Genomic DNA, 17,977 nt, shown 5'->3' with positions numbered 1-17,977 from the left:
CTTTTCTCCATATTTTGTTTTTTCTCAATATTTCCAACTTGAGTAGTATCTAACATCTCTTCTTGCATCAAGAACCACTTCAAGTTAGAGAGTATGAATAAAGCGTGAAACAAAATGATAATAGGCCAAAAAAAGTTAGCTTGCATTATTCTTCCAGTTATGGGGTCCATCTGAGTTTTGGCTAACATCCGACAATAGCCAGAATGCTGAGGTGAATATTCAATGATATTAAACTCAGTGTTCCAGTGCTATCAATTCTAAGGTGTCTGCCAGATAAAATACCATGCGATCCTTTAGCATAAGAAACTTTTCAACCATAGGTACTGATTACATAAGAATTCCCTAGCTCTTCACTTAGACTGATAGAATCACAACGCAATCAGGAATTGAGAGCTAAGTTGTTCTTTATCTGCATTTGAAGACTGCTCACCCATGTCTCCACTACATTCCTGAAATTGTATCCCTTCAAACACTCTCTCAATGGTCTCTACAAAGTCAACTGATGTACAAATAGTGCACAGATTTCCAGTCCCTGACCAGCTCCACCATTCCATATTGGCTGATTTATTATCCCTCTCAACCCCCTTCTCCCTGTTAACTTTGAAGCCCTGATTAAACAAGAACCTATCAACCTCCACCTTTACCCAATTACTGGCCTGCAGAGTCATCTGCAGCAATGAATTCTACAGATTCACCACTCTCTGGCTAAAGAAATGTTGCCTCTCTGCTCTAAGTGGATGTGCTTCTATTCTGAAGCTGTGCCCTCTGGTCCTAGACTCCCCCATGACAGGAAACATCCTCTCCACATCTATTCTAACTAGACTTTTCAATGTTTGATAGGTTTCAATAAGATCTGCCCCTCTTCTTCTAAACTCCAGTGAGTACTGGCTCAGAGCCATCAAACACTATGTTAACCCTTTCATAATTCTTGTGAACCTCCTCCGGATCCTCTCCAACGGCGGCACATTTTTTTTCTTAGATAAGGGGCTAAAACTGCTCTCAATATTCCAAGTGTGACTGACCAATGCTTTATAAAGTCTCAGCTTTACACTTACTTTAGTATTCTAGTCCTCTCAAATTGAATGGTAACATTGCATTTGCCTTCCTTCCCACTGACTCACCCTACAAGTTAACCTTTAGGGAATCCTGCATGAGGACTCCCAAGTCCCTTTGCAGCTCTGATTTTTGAAATTTTTGAATGTTATCCCCATTTAGAAAATAGTCTGTGTCTTTATTCTTTCTACCAAAGTGCATAACCATACATTTCCCTCCACTATATTCCATCTACCATTTATTTGCCATTTCTCCCAATCTGTCCAAGTCCTTCTGCAGACACCCCTGCATCCTCATCACTACCTACCTCTCCACCTATTTTTGTATTGTCCAGAAACTTGGCCACAAAGCTATCAATTTCTTTATCCAAGTCACTGATCTATAAGCAGTCCCAACACCAACCCCTGCACTGCAGCACTCGTCTGCTCTGTGATTTTTATAAATGACATAGATGAGGAAATGGAAGATTATGTTCATAAGTTTGCAGATGACATGAGGTTGGTGCTGTTGTGGATAGTGTAGAAAGTTGTCATATAGACAAATATGATATAGACAAAATGCAGAGAAGGGCTGAGAAATAGAAGATGGAGTTCAATCTGGAAAAGTGCAAAGTGATTCACCTTAGAAGGTCTGAATTTGAAGGCAGAGTACAAAGTTCTTAACAGAGTTGAAGAACAGGGGGATCTTGGGTTTCAAGTTCCCACAGAAGTTGATAAGGTGGTTAAGAAGGCTAATGGTATATTGGCCTTCATTAATAGGGGGATTGAGTTCAAGAATCATGAGGTAATGTTGCAGCTCTGCAAAACTCTGGTTAGGCCACACTGTTCAGTTCTCATTATAGGAAGCTATAATCAGCCTAATTTATAGGAAGGAGGTGGAAACATTGAGATGGTGCAGAGGAGATTTACCAGGATGTTGCCTGGATTAGAGAATATATTTTATGAGGAAAGGCTGAATGAGCCAGGGCTTTTCTTTTTGGAGTGAAGGAGATTGAGAGACTTGTTTAAATGATGAGAGGCATTGAAAGAGTGGACAGCCAGCCAGCTCCCTTTTCCCAGGACAGTAATGGCAAATATGAGAGTACATACTTTTAAGGTGCTTGGAGGAAAGCATAGGGAGGTCAGAGATAGCTTTTTTAAAAAAATATATATAAACAAAGTGGTAAGTGCATGAAGTGCACTGCTGGGGTGGTGGAGAAAGCAGATACATTAGGAACATTTAAGAGACTCTTAGAGAGACACATGAATGAAAGAAAAATGGGGGGCCTCGCAAGAGGGAAGGTTTAGGTCGACCTTGGAGTAGGTTAAACGGTCAGCACAATATCATGGGGCCAAAGGGTCTGTACTGTGTTGTTGTATATTCTAGTCAAGATAAAATGGAAAAATATGCAGAAAAAACATTACAGTCTATTAGTTGTAACTTTAATTAATTTAAATAAAATTACTTTGCTAAAAAGTACTTACTGACTGACTTGATGACTACAATTTGCGCTTGTGAAACCGACAACCATCTGCAATTTCTCAGTAGCATAGTCCACAAACTGGCCCTTGAAAGTTCTCTCCTTTGCTTTTGTTGTCCATGTTAAACGTTCATACATGTACATTAAACCGTAAAGACTTAAAGTAATAGCTATAAGTCTCCAACCTACAGTCCTGAAAATCTAGGTGAAAAAAAAAATCACAAGAAAATATTATTTACTACCATGATGTACATATTTTAAAAACTGTTAATTTCATACACAAATTACATCATTACCTTGAAAACTTAGAAGGGAGAAATTTTACTTTGCCCAATGAATGTAAATGTTTTTGGTGAAGACCTATACTTTATTTTTTTATAATAGCTTATTTCTTCTTCATTATACAGGTATATTTCTAACATTTTTTCTTGCAATGATTATATTACTAAACTAACAACAGCTACAGCAATGAAGAATAGAAGAGAATCATCATATCAGGAGGTTGGGTGGGAGAGGGTTAGTGATGGGAAGGTTATCAGTAAAACCTACTGCTCAATCTAATAGCTATTTCAATTTTTGTCTTGCATACTGCTTCCATTGATCAAGAGAGGAAGTCTTAAATAAATAAAAAATTGGCTCATGTAACATTTCAGATTCACTGCTGTGCCTTTCCCATAAAGTCTATTTACTACGGCTTTGTTCATATTTATAGGTGCTCAGTAAACAATACTGGTATTCTTTGATTCATAAACATTAAATTAACACAACATTTTCCAGAAATAACTTTAATTTGAAAAATGACTATTGACCAATTTACTTGAAGCTAACATGGACATAAAGGAATAAGCCAAGTCAGAATTAACACAGCACAGTATGCTTATTTAAAGTACCTAAGATCATTGTGATAGCTTTAGTCGATAACATCATCTTAATTTTAACAATCTAATTTCAGTAAGATGTACTTGCCACTCCTCCAATAATGACAGCACCCATTGAAGTCCGTGATGTTAGAGAAGCTATCCCAATAGTTAAGGTCCTCATCATTTCTTCTTGAGTTGTGTTTTCTGGAGCAAGTCCAGGAGCATTTGTCATGGTTGGGGTTACTGATAGTGGTTGAAGAAACTATAATATGAAAGTGGGAAAGTGAAGACCTTCAAATTACATTCTTGCTTCACGAAAATAAAGCCATCATGGTTTCTAATGCTTTACAAAAGTGCCAAATGGAATGCTCTATAATCATCGAAAAGCACTACTATCAGTACAATTCTCACCTTGTGGATGTCATTTAGCCTATCAAGCCTTTGTGGTTCTTAGAGGAACTTGGTAACATGAAGAAAAACTAGTAAAAAACATACACAAAATCCGGAAAAACTCAGGAGGTCTGGCAGCATTTATGGTGAGAAATAAAGAGTCGACATTGTGGGCAGACACCGTCCAACAAGACTGGAAAGGAGGAGGCAGGTCAGAATAAGAAGGTTGGGGGGGGGGGGGGGGGGTTGGGAGGCGAAGGAGTAAAAACTGGCAGGTAACAGGTGAAACCAGGTTGGGGATGGGGGAAGGTGGGTGGCTGCAGGAAGAAAGATAAAGGAAGAAGCTGGGAGGTGATAGGCGGAAGAGGTAAAGAGCTGAAAGAGGAATCTGATAGGAGAAGGCAGTGGAAGAAAGAAAAGGAAGGACATCACGGGCAGGTGAGAAGGAGTGCAAGGGGAACCGAAATGGGGTGGGTAAGAGAAATTACCGGAATTTAGAGAAATCAATGTTTGTGCCATCAGGTAGGAGGCTACCCAGATGGAAAATGAGGTGCTGCTCCTCCAGCCTGAATGTGGCCTCATCATGGCAAGAAGTCATGGACCAAAAGGTCAGAGTAGAAAAGGGAAGTTGAATTGCAATGGGTGGCTGCCACAAAATCCTGTCTTTTATGGCAGATGGAACAAAAATGCTCAACGCTGTGGTCCCCCAATCAACCTTGTGTCTCACTGATGTAGAGGAGGCTGCAATGGATGCAACAGACTCACATATGTAGCGTCAGCTCATCTGGAAGGACTGTTTGCGAGCCCTGAATGTTGGTGAGGGAGGAGTTGTAGGGGCAAGATGTAGCACTTGTCCTGCTTTGCAGGGTTAAGTGTCAGGACGGAGATCAATGAGGGATGATGAAGCAAGAGAGCCATGTAGAGAGTGATCTCTATGAAAAGCAGAGTAGCTATTGGAGTGGGGGAAAAGGAAAGATGTGCTTAGCGGTAGGATGCTGGAAGTTACAGAGAATGATATGCTGATATGGAGGCTTGTGGGGTGGTAGGTAACCACCTTCTTATTCTGGCTTCTGACTCTTTCCATTCTAGACCGAATGAAAGGTCTCAGCCTGAGATGTTGACTGTATTCCTTTCTATAGATGCTGCCTGATTTGCTGAGTTCCTCCAGCATTTTGTGTTGCATCTGCAGAATCTCTTGTGCTTATAAAATTGTTCAGAGTTTCGATGAGGCCACATTTGGTTTACTGTGTTTAGTTTTAGTCTCATCTTAAGAATATGGTCTCATTTTGAGGAGAAGAGGAATAGGCCTATTTAGTTTCCAGTTTTAAAAAGTGACAAATGATCTTACTAAAACAAAAGATCCTGCTCAGTGTGAGAAAGCAGGCGTTTATGTCTGTTGTTGGCCAGACAGCCAATCATGTGAAAGAACCACCCTACGATTATGACTGAAAGTTCCATGTGAGAATCATGTAGAAACTGAAGGAATCTGAAGGAGCATGAGAGGGTAGATCCTGAGGAGTCCTTTCTCTAGGCTGGGCCAACTAGACAAGCTACAATTAGACCAGTATTCTAATAAGAACTTGGAAATTAGGAAGACGTAACACAGAAAGCTGGAATCATTGGAGTTCTCTTCCCTGGGCAGTTGCACGGCTGCAGAATATTAAAATCTGAATAAGGTTTATTTTCACTGACATAGTTGTGAAATATGTAATTTTACGGCAGTGCAGTGCAGGCATAACAAGTTACAATAAAATAATAAATCAGCATTGCAAAAGAGGAATAGCAATAGTATTTTTAAATTTATGAACCTTTCAGAAATATGATGATAGAGGGGCAGAAACTAAAATGTTGAGTATGGGTCTTCAGGTTCCGGTACCTCCACAGTGGTGGTAGTAATGAGAAGTGGGCATGTCCTGGATGGCGAGGGCCTTTCATGATGGATATCACCTTCTTGAGGTATTGCCTTTTGAAGAGGTTCTTGATAGTGGAGAAGCTTGTGCCTGTGTTAAAATGATGTCCGTGGTTCAAAGAATTGCCTTTTTGAAAATAAAATATTAATTTCTTGAGATGTGAACACCAATAGCAGGACTATCATTTATTGCCCATTGCTAACAGTCCTTGAGAAAGCACTTTTGGGTCAACTAATTGAATTATTGCAATTCTTCTGGAAAAGGTAATTCCACATTGTTATTCAGTGAAGTCCCTGGATTGAGACTAAGTAACGATGATGTGATGGCAATATATTTCCAACTCATAAACTTGTTATGCAGCTCAGAGGGGAATACGTTGATGGTGGTGTTCCTATGCACATCCTGCTCATGCTTGATGGAGGTGATCACACTCGAGGCTCTGCGGTAGCAATGCATTTTATATGTAACTCTCGGTTCGGCTAGCGGCTTAATCTAGGGGAAGGCAGCCCTCGGCCCGCCAAACTTAAGAAATCTTGTTTGGGTGGATGCTGCGCGATTTGTCCCCATTCTCATGAAACAGTCTAATGCGCAACATTGGAGCTCATAGTTCAGTCCACTGGTTTCCCATCAATCTCCTCCGAGCACAGCCGACCCTCGCACCAAGTCCACTCCATTCGGCGGTCTACCAACTCTCTCCATTCGCATCTTCTCTCCTCATCTCTCCCTGGCAAAAGACTGCAAAATCCCTGCTCCCAGACCCACAAGAAAGAACATCCCTCTCATTGGAGAGCCCACATTCCAAAGCCCCATTATCACATTCTACAGGGGTAGTATTGAGAGCATCCTGAGCAGCTGCATCACTGCCTGGTTTGGAAATTGCACCATCTCAGATCGCAAGACCCTGAAGCGGATAGTGAGGGTCAGCTGAGAAGATCATCGGGGTCTCTCTTCCCGCCATCATGGACATTTATACTACACACTGCATCCGCAAAGGAAACAGCATTATGAAGGACCCTTTGCACCCCTCATACAATCTCTTCTCCCTCCTGCCGTCTGGGAAAAGGCTCCGAAGCATTCAGGCTCTCACGACCAAACTATGTAACAGTTTCTTCCCCCAAGCTATCAGACTCCTCAATACCCAGAGCCTGGACTGACACCATGCCCTATTGTCCTGTTTATTATTTAGTGTAATGCCTGCATTGTTTTTGTGCACTTCACGCAGTCCTGTGTAGGTCTGTAGTGCAGCTTTCTCTGTTGTTTTTATGTAGTTCAGTCATTTTTGTACTGTGTCATGTAACACCCATGGTCCTAAAAAACGTTCTCATTTTTACTATGTACTGTACCAGCAGTTATGGTTGAAATGACAATAAAGTGACTTGACTTGACTTATCACTAGTCATAACCCAAACATTGCTGCTACAGAGAAACCATTAGCAGTGAAAGCTTACTGCACGTTACCATCTGCTCCCACCAAATTTAGTCATGTCCTCTCATTGAGATAATTTGCCAGCCCTTCCTGCGAAAAACAAAGTCCAATCCAGGTGTGAAAGACAGTGACATAGCTCCCCAACACATTAGGGGAGCGGCCAGCCTATCGGTGGTCTCCTAATTCTCCCAGACCTCCGTACCCTCTCACCTAACTCTTCAGGTTCAGACCCTACTGGGGATACTTGTGGTCTACCTGGCGAGGCTTCCCCCGACCTATCACTCATGCCCACCAGCAACTCAGACCCCTTAGTCCAGTGGCCAAGCCCCGCTTCATCCCTTGTAGGGTCTTGCTGCAACCCAGGCTGTCCACAGGTAGACCCCCCCACACCTTCACCTGACTCAGCAGGAGAAGGGCTAAAAGTCTCTTCCTCAATTAATGGGGAGTTGGCAAAAGACAGCATATACCACAAATCCAGTATCCCTCTCAGGGGTGGGGGCTGGCCTAACCTCTCCTGCTGTGGGCCCTGCAGTCTCCCTGCATTTCCGCAGAGTCCTCTTACTAGGTGTAGGCTCCAAGTCGGGCTCTGGGTCTACCTACACCTCATCCCAGGGCCAGCAGGTGGTTCCATTGGAGAATCTTGACAGGCCCATTCCCATCCTCTGGTTTCACTCGGAAAACTGATAGGTTTGGCATTTGACTCTCCACTCCATAGGGCTTAGCCAAAAGTTGGGAGAACCTCACCTTTTGATCATACCTCCTTTTATTTCCTTGAATCTGCTTGGCAGCCGCAACCCCAGCTAAATCATAATCTCTTTTCAGCCCTCTTCTCATGTCAGACTTATCTGAAGTATGTGTCTTCAGTGGTAAGTCGCCCTAGTTACCAATGGGCAACCTCGCCTTACGCCCAAACATCAGATAGTATGGCGAGTACCTGGCAGCTTCATTTCATGGATCAGATGTCCAATATGTTGACTCCAGCTGCTCTTCTTGCTGATCTCCAAGGTCCCAAGCATGTCTAGCAAGGTCCGATTAAACCTTTCAGGCTGGGGATCACCCTGTGGAAGATCGGGCGTGGTCCTTGACTTCTTGACTCCAAGCATGCCCAGTAACTCATGGATGAGTCTGCTCTCGAAATTCCGTCCCTGATCACTATGTACCTGCCTAGGAAGTCCATAATAAATTAAATACTTCTCCCGTAACACTTTGGCCACTGTGGACGCCCTCTGATCCTTGGTTGGAAAAGCCTGCGTATATCTGGTGTAGTGATCCATGATGATTAAGACATTTGCCATGTTGCTGGCATCTGGCTCTATTGACAGGAAATACATATACACCAGGTCCAGAGGCCCCGTACTCTGCAAGTGGGATAAGGGAGTTGCCCGTGTAGGCCGCGCCTTCCGCCGTATGCATCAAATACATGACTTGCAGTATTCTTCGACCTCTGACTTCATTCGGGGCCAGTAAAACCAGTCTCTGAGCAATCCATTGGTTTTGTCAACCCCCAAATGTCCAGAATCATCATGAAGTGACTTCAATACAATCTTCTGATACTTCTCTGGTAGAACCAGCTGGCAACACCGAGGTCGGTCCAAGGGTGACATGACCCGGTATGGGATCTGGTTCCTCAAATACAACCAGATCATCCTCTCAGTAATGGATGCACAGCCGTATGTTTCGTCTTCTCTGCCTAAGCCATAACTCCCTTTTCAACCGCTGACTAAATGATACAGATGCTCAGGTCGTCTCACTGAGCAGCTGCCACTTCTCCAGAACTCAATTCTGGCAGCTGATTTGTCTTCAGAGTGTAGTCAGGTTACAGTAAACTTGGGGAATGGCGTCATCAAAAGCTCCCAATTGACCCACCACTCGACCCTGGCCCTCCTCTCCCTCTGCCTTCACGGTGATGGCAAACTGACAAATGGCCTTCACCCCCGGGGCAGGAATGCTCTCCCACTCCTTGTCCCTGTCCAGTCCCTCATGCGTCTGTTGCGTCAAAGCATCAGCATCAATGTTCCTGGTTCCTGGCCGGTACTTCAGGCTGAAATCATAGGCTGACAATGCCGCCTACCACTGATGACGTGTGGCATCCGGTTTTGCCGAGGTCAGGATATAAAGTTAGAAGGTCGTCCATCCTCACCTCAAACTTGGCCCCTTAGAGGTAGTCACTCAGCTTATCTACCACTGCCCATTTCAACGCCAGAAATTCTAACTTGTGCATGGGATAGTTTTTCCTCGGAGGGCTGACAAACACAATGGGTCTCAATCTGGTGCCCTGATCCTGATACAGGACACCCTGCAAGCCCTCTCCGCTGGCATCTGTGTGCAGTACATACGGCAATTGGGGGTCCAGAAAAGCCAGCACCGGCGCCTGGGTCATGAGTTTCTTCAGCGACTGAAAGGCCTCCTCACATTTTGCATCCCACCTCGGTCCAAAGGGCTCTGACAGGGTAAGATACTCTCCACCCTCCTGCCTTTTTTCCCCCTTCCTTTCTTCCCCAAGGGAGGGTAACCGCACAGAAGCCGATTCAATGGATGACTCACTTTCGTGTAGCCTTTCACGAACCTCCGATAGTAACCACAGAACCCGAGGAACGAGCACAAAGCGCTCACAGTCTGGGGTCTTGCCCAAGTGGTCACAACCTCTATCTTAGCTGGATTTGTAGCTACTCCATCTATGAGACTATGTGCCCAACATAGTTAACAGACATTTGGCAGAATTGGCACTTGTCCAGGGGAAGTTTTAAACCTTCAGCTTTCAGGCAGCCCTGCACCTTCAGCAGGCTCGCTTATGTTTTTCCAAGGTGGATCCAAACACAATGAGGTCATCCAGATAGACCAATATCTCAAGCAAGTTCATATCCCCCATCATCTTCTCCATGACCCGCTGGAAGTTTGCAGGGGCTCCCAATATGCCCTGGGGCATCCTTTCGAATTGGAAGAATCCCAGAGGACATATAAATGCCAGCTTCTCTTTGTTGGCCTCATTCATGGGTGTTGGTGTGATTTTTGAGTTTAGGTCATTTACATTTAGCAAATGGCTTTGGCCACCAGTCTTCTGTTCCTTGACAATGTATTGTGGATTTAGTTTGTAACTATGCAGTTCCTAAAAGCTGTGAATCCCAGTCCAGAGACGATGGTGGCATCTGTGGGATGGATGTGAACCAGAAGGTGTGAAGTTTGCATGTAGTTCCAAAGACAGCATGATCTATACTTTGTAAATATGGAATTGTCCTTTATGTTTAGCACATAAAATACCAAATAAATATATTGTGGATTCAGCTTGGAACAATGGATTCCTAAAAGCCCAGTCCAGACACTGCTTCCACCTGTGGGATGGATGCAAATCAGAAGGTGTGAAGTTTATACGTAGCTTCAAAAGAAAGCATTGTCTATTCTTGTAAATATGGAATTGTCCTTCGTGTTTAGCAAATAAATATCGAGCCCCACAATGGGTCAGCAGACCTTTCCACCAAAAGCGTCACCATATGATGCCTGCTGTACCTTGTTTTGTCAAATAAAGAAGCTGCTTTGTATCTACCAGTAACTCTCTCTGGTGATTTCATTCATGAAACAACAATGGGGATCTGGTAATTTCCACTCCTCAAGTCCAGTACACTGAACCACTTCGCACCACTCAGGCAGGCTAGCGCATCTTCAATCTTCGGGACTGTATACTGGTCAGGGATGGTGCGCCTGTCCTATAGTCCGTACCTGGGTGCACTGAATTACAACAAAATTTGTGATTTCCGCGTTAAAGCAGAAGTCCCAAAATTGCTGGGATTTTGTCAAAGTGTACTTTGATGGTGTAGTGAAGAATCAACTTTGTAGTTCCCAGCACTGCTGGTGGTGTGGCGGCATGGTAGTATAATGGTTAGCACAGAAGCTCTGCAGTCCCACCGACTCAGGGTCAATTTCCGTCACTGCCTGCATGGAGTTTGTACGTTCGCCCCATAACCGCATGGGTTTCCTCTGGGTGCTCTGGTTTCTTCCCATATTCCAAAGACATAAAGTTGGTACGTTAATTGTTCATTGCAAATTGTCCTGTAATTAGACTAGAATTAAACTGGGAGATTGCTGGGTGGTGTGGCTTGAAGGGTCAATAAAACTTAAAAAATAAAATAAATCCATACATGACTCATCGTCTACTTCGTTGCTGCATTGACAAAATAGCTTTTTCTTTGGCAGTACACGAGGAAACTTACTTCTTTCCTCGTCTAAACCAGGGAAATTTTAGGCCCCTTTTGATAATTTAACATGCTGCATGATGCATTTATTGAACTTTTAGATTTGGCCCTCAATCTCCACTGTCACTTTCTGGTAAAAATGTAGAAAAAGTAATGATATATGAAGAGACACAGTGCAGTCAAAAATCCCTGAGTAATTTTATTCTTCAATGTTTGACGAAATTGTTTATTCTATAGGCGCATAGTCAATGGACAGAAAAAAAGACATTAAATAAAACTGGAGTCACAAACAAGAGAAAATCTGCAGGAAGGCAGCATCTATGGAAAAGAGGAGTCAATGTTTTGGGCCAAAATCCTTCAGCAGGACTGGAGAAAAAAAGATGAGAAATAGAGTTAAAAGGTGGGGAGGGGGAGAGAGAAACAAGGTGATAGGTGAAACCGGAAGGGGTGAAATAGAGCTGGGAAATTGACTGGTGAAAGAGATACAGGGTTGGAGAAAGGGGAAGTCTGATAGGAGTGGACAGAAGGCCATGGGAGAAAGAAAAGGGGGAGGTGCACCAGATGGAGGCAATGGGCAGGCAAGGAGATGAAGTGAGAGGGAAAAGGGGATGGGGAATAGTGAAGGAGAGGGGCCATTATCAGAAGCTCGAGAAATCGATGTTCATGCCATCAGGTTGGAGGCTACCCTGATGGAATATAAGGTGTTGTTCCTCCAACCTGAGTGTGGTCTCATCGTGACAGTGGAAGAGGCCGTGGACAGACATATGGGAATGGGAAGTGGAATTAAAATGGGTGGCCACTGAGAGATCACACTTTTTCTGACGGACAGAGCATAGGTGTTCAGCAGTCTCCCAATCTACATCAGGTCTCATCAATATACAGGAAGCCATACTGGGAGCACTGCACTTGGTATATGATCCTAACAGACTCACAGGTGAAGTGTCACTTCACCTGGAAGAACTGTTTGGGGCCCAGAACGGTAGTGAGGGAGGAGGTGCAGGGGCAGGTGGAGACCTTTTGGGGCCCTGTATGAACCAAGCACATCTTTCCTTCCCACCCCCCTCCCTCCACTTACTGCTTTCCACAGGGATCGCTTCCTACGTGACTCCCTTGTCCATTCATCCCTCCTCACTGATCTCGCTCCTTGCGCTTATCGTTGCAAGTGGAACAAGTGCTACCGTGTCCAGTGCTCCCGGTGTGGCCTCCTGTATAACTGCGAGACCTGGCAGAGATTGGGAGACCGCTTTGCCGAGCACCTATGAACCCAGTGAACACCCATTTTAATTCCACTTCCCATTCCCATGTCTATACATGGCCTCTTCCACTGTCACGATGAGACCATACTCAGGTCAGAGGAACAACACCTTATATTCCGTCAGGGTAGCCTCCAACCTGATGGCATGGATACTGATTTCTTGAGCTTCTGGTAATGGCCCCTCTCCTTCACCATTCCCCTTTCCCTCTCTCACCTTATCTCCCTTGCCTGACCATGGCCTCCCTCTAGTGCTCCTCCCCCTTTCTTCCATGGCCTTCTGCCCTAACTAATCAGACTCTCCCTTCTCCAGCCCTGTCTCTCTTTCACCAATTAACTTCCCAGCTCTTTATTTCACTTATCACCTTGTGCTTCTCCCTCCATCCCCCCACCTTTTAATTCTGCCCTCATCTTTTTTTCTCCAGCTCTGCTGAAGGGTCTCAGCACAAAACATAGATGCTGCCTAGCCTGCTGAGTTCCTCCAGCATTTTGCGTGCGTTGCTTAAATAAAACTGGGAATATTTTTTTAAAATCATTTAAATATTTTATGATTAATAAATTGTGAAGAATAGCTCTTTAAAAAGTAGTACAATTTCATCCCTTAGTATTATAAGATCACTCTCTATACTTCTGCCGCCTGCTTCATAAATTAAATTTCTTTTGCTTAGTATAAATTTAGTCAAACAGTAATTTAGCAGATGGTTCAAACAGTCCCCATCTCAACTTTGTTTCATCTACTGCAATATATTTCTAGTTGGGACATCGAGAATGACAAGTTATTGACGTGCACAAGGTGCAAGACTTACAACTATATGGATAAAACCGGCACTTTTCATTTACTTCATTAAATTTGGAGCTAAAGTACAAAGTTCTCACAAAGCAGTTGAAGAAATGGAGAAGCAAGGTGGTAGGTGTCTACCCATTCTCTTGAGAGTGGCTAATAGAAAGCTACGGGAAAAATGCAACAATTTTTCTGAACAAATGCAAGGATGTTACAGCCTCAAAGCATACTAACTTTGAATTTCAAAATGCACAATTAGGTTATTGGATTTAATATTTTCACATCAATTATAAAAAATACTTTTTCCATCAACTATTGAAAACATAAAAATTGCCATATTTTTAGTTATAGTGTACCTGAGGAGTTGGGTCAACAAGTCCCAGAAGGGCTCTACGAGCATTCTTAGGTCCCAGAAAACGACTGACCAGTGAAGTCCAGCCAAGAGAAAACTGGAATTCAATGTTTTCCTGGAAATCCGCACATATCTTGTTGCAATTCAGATCATAACTGAGATCAAACTTGTGATATGGTAGCAGCTCATTGACTTGGTTCTGAACATTTAATGGAAGCAAAGGCTTGAAATTCCCTGGAAAATATATAGATTCTGATCAATATTTTGTTCCTTAGTTCAGCACTAACTTAATAGGAAAAGTAAAACTAGCATTATTGGGACAGCCATTCATTACATTACTACCTTTCAATAGCTCTGAACACTTAATTACTTGCACATCATTTAAAATCAAGCATGTTTGCATGGTGCTGTGTTTTCTGAAAACTAAGCATTTCCTTTGGTAATTCTGAACAAAAGTATCAAGAAAATTCTGGTCTATCTTCTTGTCTCATCACATATCATCAATACCTGTGTGACTGAGTGTAAGCCTTTGAGAACATACTGGACATACCAAATCAGAAGCTGTGGATGAACTATGAGATTCACAGACTTCTGAGGGGTAGATTGGTGGTGTTTAAGACATGATCCCGAACTCTATAAGTCCAGGTGCGACCTATAGAAGGCTATCTTAAGAACAAAAACGGAACTGCTTGTGAAGTTAGAGATGGAATTAAATACATGTCAGCAGCATTTACAGACTATGAGGAGCTAAACAGGGGTAAGAAAGATCAGCAGGATGAGCGGTATCACAACAACAACCACCTCGTACTCAATGTCACTAAGATCAAGGAACTGATTGTGGACTTCAGGAAGAGGAAGTTGGGAGAACACACACCAGTCCTCATTGAGGGGTCAGCAGTGGAAAGAGTGAGCAGCTTCAAGTTCCTGGGTATCAACATTTCTGAGAATCTATCCTGAGCCCAACATATTGATGTAATTATGAAGAAGGCACAGCAGCAGCTATATTTCATTAGAACTTTGAAGAGGTTTAGTATGTCACAAAAATTTTTTAGCAAATTTCTACAGATGTACCTGGACTTGTTGCATCACCGTCTAGTATGGAGGTGATAATTTATTGCATCAGAAAATAATTGCAAAGGGTTATGAACTCGGGTAGCTCCATCCTGAGCACTATAGGGTAGGTAGCTGTCGACCCCAGGGGTCATGGGTTTGCACCTCTGGTGGACTGTGTCCTCTCCAGAGAGCAAGCCTGGGCGGGAAGATTTGAAGAACCAGTTGTTGTCTATGCAGCAGGTTCCCCCTCTCCATGTCACTCATGTAGTCCAAAGGAAGGGCAAGTGCCGATACAACTTGGCACCAGTGTCGTCGCAGAGGTTGCCGGAGTGAAGTTGGAAACAGCATCAAACTGCCTTAGGGACCCCGGCTCCGGATGTCTTCCTTGGGGTTTATGATATGGCTGCAAGGCGGCGGAGGTTTAAAATCAGAGTTTCCCTTCTCCTAGGCGGACTGCCGTGACAAGCCCCAGCTGTCCGAAGCAACTGGTTTTGAGGCACCAGTGGTCGCCTTTGCCCCTTCTCTTATCAGTAGAAACAGTTCTGCTGGGCCTAGTAGCTAAGCCATATGTGAAGGCCATGGGTTGGACTTGGTTGTCAGAGGCTGTTAGAGACACACGCCATTTGGAGCACTTTATAGGTAGCAGGAGCTTATCCCCACTACCATTCTGGCTATGTCAACCGTAGGAATCCATGGGCACTAGACTTCCCACAATTGAGGACATCTTTAGAAGGCAATGCCTTCAGAAGATGGCATCCATCATTAATGACTCTCACCATTCCGGATATGCCCTCTTCTCATTACTACCATTAGGGAAGAGATACAAGAGGCTAAAGACACATATTCAATGTTTTAGAAACAACTTCTTCCCCTTTGCAAATAAATTTCTGAACAGTCCATGAACCTGTTAACACCATCTCACTATTTTGTTCTCTTTTTGCACTACTTAATTTTAAAATTTCCTATTGTAACGTTTAGCAATTTTTCTTGTGTACTGCAGCCACAAAACAAGAAGTTTCACAACATATGACAGTGATATTAAACCTGGTTTGAATTCTGCTCTTTTATTTTTAGATCACGTTTAGGGCATCAATCTACATAGATTAATTCTCCCCAAGTTCTTGGACAAGTCAGAGATTACTTGAATCATTAAGTATTTGCTTTAAGCACCAGAACAGTTTCTGTGTAAAGATAGTCTTTATATCTGTATCTTCCTCTGTTTTTTATATCCATTTATTGTATTAAATATCTTACCTCATCCATTCTATAATACTTCTATTTGCTGTGTTTTTTTTTATTCACAACATTAGTAGGGGGGTATTTTGTTATTTTTTTCTTTATAATCTATTTTTCTTTTATCTTTCTTTCTTTGCCTGGACAATCGGGGGGGGGAGAGAGACACATAGCAACATGAAGAATTTTAAAAAAGATTCCCCAAGGTACTACGAAAGTTGAAAGGTTAGGTATAACTATAGATTGTTGTAACCCTGCTAAAAATAATGACTAATTTACTGAATTTTTAAAGTTTTAATGTTATTGGGCTTAATGGACCAGTGAAAAGAAAAAGAATTTTAACATACATTAAGAAAATGAAAATAGATATAGCTTTTTTTTTACAAGAAACACACTTAACAGAGATAGAACATCAGAAATTAAAGAGAGATTGGGTCGGGAATGTTATTGCAGCTTCATTTAATTCAAAGGCGAGGGGAGTTGCAATTTTGGTTAATAAAACTTTACCAATTAAAATACAAAATGTATTAATTGATTCTGCAGGGAGATATGTAATTATACATTGTCAAATTTTTTTCAGAACTATGGACTCTTATGAATATTTATGCACCAAATGAAAATGATGTAAAATTTATACAAGAGGCCTTTTTGAATTTGGCTGACGCACATGACAAAATATTAATAGGTGGAGACTTTAATTTTTGTCTAGACCCAGTTTTAGATAGATCAACAAAGGTTGTTACAAAATCAAAAGTAGCAAAATTAACTATCATTGATGAAAGATTTAAATTTGATTGATATATGGAGAAGAATTAATCCAAAAGAGATTACTCATTTTATTCAAATAGACATAAAACTTATTCAAGGATAGATTTTTTCCTATTATCAACGAATATTCAAGACAGAGTGAAAAATATGGAATATAAAGCAAGAATATTGTCAGATCATTCCCCCTTGACAATGACAATGATTGATAAAGAGGAATCAATTTACAGATGGAGATTTAATTCAATATTATTAAAACATCAAGATTTTTGTGATTTCATGAAAAAGCAGATTCAGTTTTTTTTAGATACAAATTTACATTAAGTTCATGATAAATTTATAGTATGGGAAGCAATGAAGGCATATTTGAGAGGACAGATATTGTTATACTTCTAAAATTAAGAAGGAATATATGGTAGGAATAGATCAATTGGAAAAAGATTACAAAATTAGAAAAAGAATCTCAAAGATATATGACAGAAGAAAAACGAAGACAACTTGTTAACAAGAAGTTACAATATAATACACTTCAGACATATCAAACAGAAAAAGCAATTATGAGAACTAAACAGAGATATTACGAACTAGGTGAAAGATCACACAAGATTCTTGCTTGGCAGTTAAAAACAGACCAGATTTCCAAAACGATAAATGCAATTAGAACAAGTGTAAATAAAATTACTTATAAACCTTTAGAAATTAATGAAACTTTTAAGAATTTTTATTCTGAACTGTATCAATCAGAATCACAAAATGGTAACGTCGAGATAGAAAGGTTTTTATCACAAATAACTCTTCCAAAATTGAATTCGGAAGAACAGGAGGGATTAGATATGCCTTTCACATTAAAAGAGGTCGAAGAAGCTCTAGGATCACTTCAGAGTAATAAATCCCCAGGAGAAGATGGTTTTCTGCCCGAATTTTATAAAAAGTTTAAAGATTTACTAATTCCTCCTTTTATGGAGTTAATATACCAAGCGGAAAAAACGCATAAACTTCCAGAATCTTTTTCGACAGCTATTTTAATAGTATTGCCAAAAAAAGATACAGATCTTTTAAAACCATCATCATATAGACCTATTTCTTTGTTGAATACTGACTATAAAATAATAGCAAGAATTTTATCTAATAGATTATTTAAATACTTACCAAAATTAATACATATGGGTCAAAAAGGATTTATCAAAAATAGACAATTGGCAGATAATGTAACTCGGTTACTTAGCATAATTCATTTGGCACAAAAGAGGGAGGAA

At 41.7% G+C, this 17,977-nt stretch overlaps 1 protein-coding gene across 4 annotated transcripts in view; it reads right to left on the bottom strand.

Moving 5' to 3' along the window:
- Positions 1-17,977, bottom strand: part of LOC140725535 (mitofusin-1-like) — a 107,944-nt gene that overhangs the window by 15,791 nt on the left and 74,176 nt on the right. For all 4 annotated transcript variants that reach the window (XM_073041122.1, XM_073041121.1, XM_073041120.1 and 1 more), the window contains 3 exons: positions 13,675-13,904; positions 3,479-3,634; positions 2,517-2,713 (listed from right to left, as the gene is read on the bottom strand). In XM_073041122.1, coding sequence (XP_072897223.1) covers positions 2,517-2,713; positions 3,479-3,634; positions 13,675-13,904 — 583 coding nt within the window. The remainder of the gene's footprint in view (positions 1-2,516; positions 2,714-3,478; positions 3,635-13,674; positions 13,905-17,977) is intronic.

This window comes from Hemitrygon akajei, chromosome 3, assembly GCF_048418815.1.
Source record: "Hemitrygon akajei chromosome 3, sHemAka1.3, whole genome shotgun sequence".
In the NCBI taxonomy this organism is placed as follows: Eukaryota; Metazoa; Chordata; class Chondrichthyes; order Myliobatiformes; family Dasyatidae; genus Hemitrygon; species Hemitrygon akajei.
This window is presented reverse-complemented; position numbering and strand designations above follow the sequence as displayed.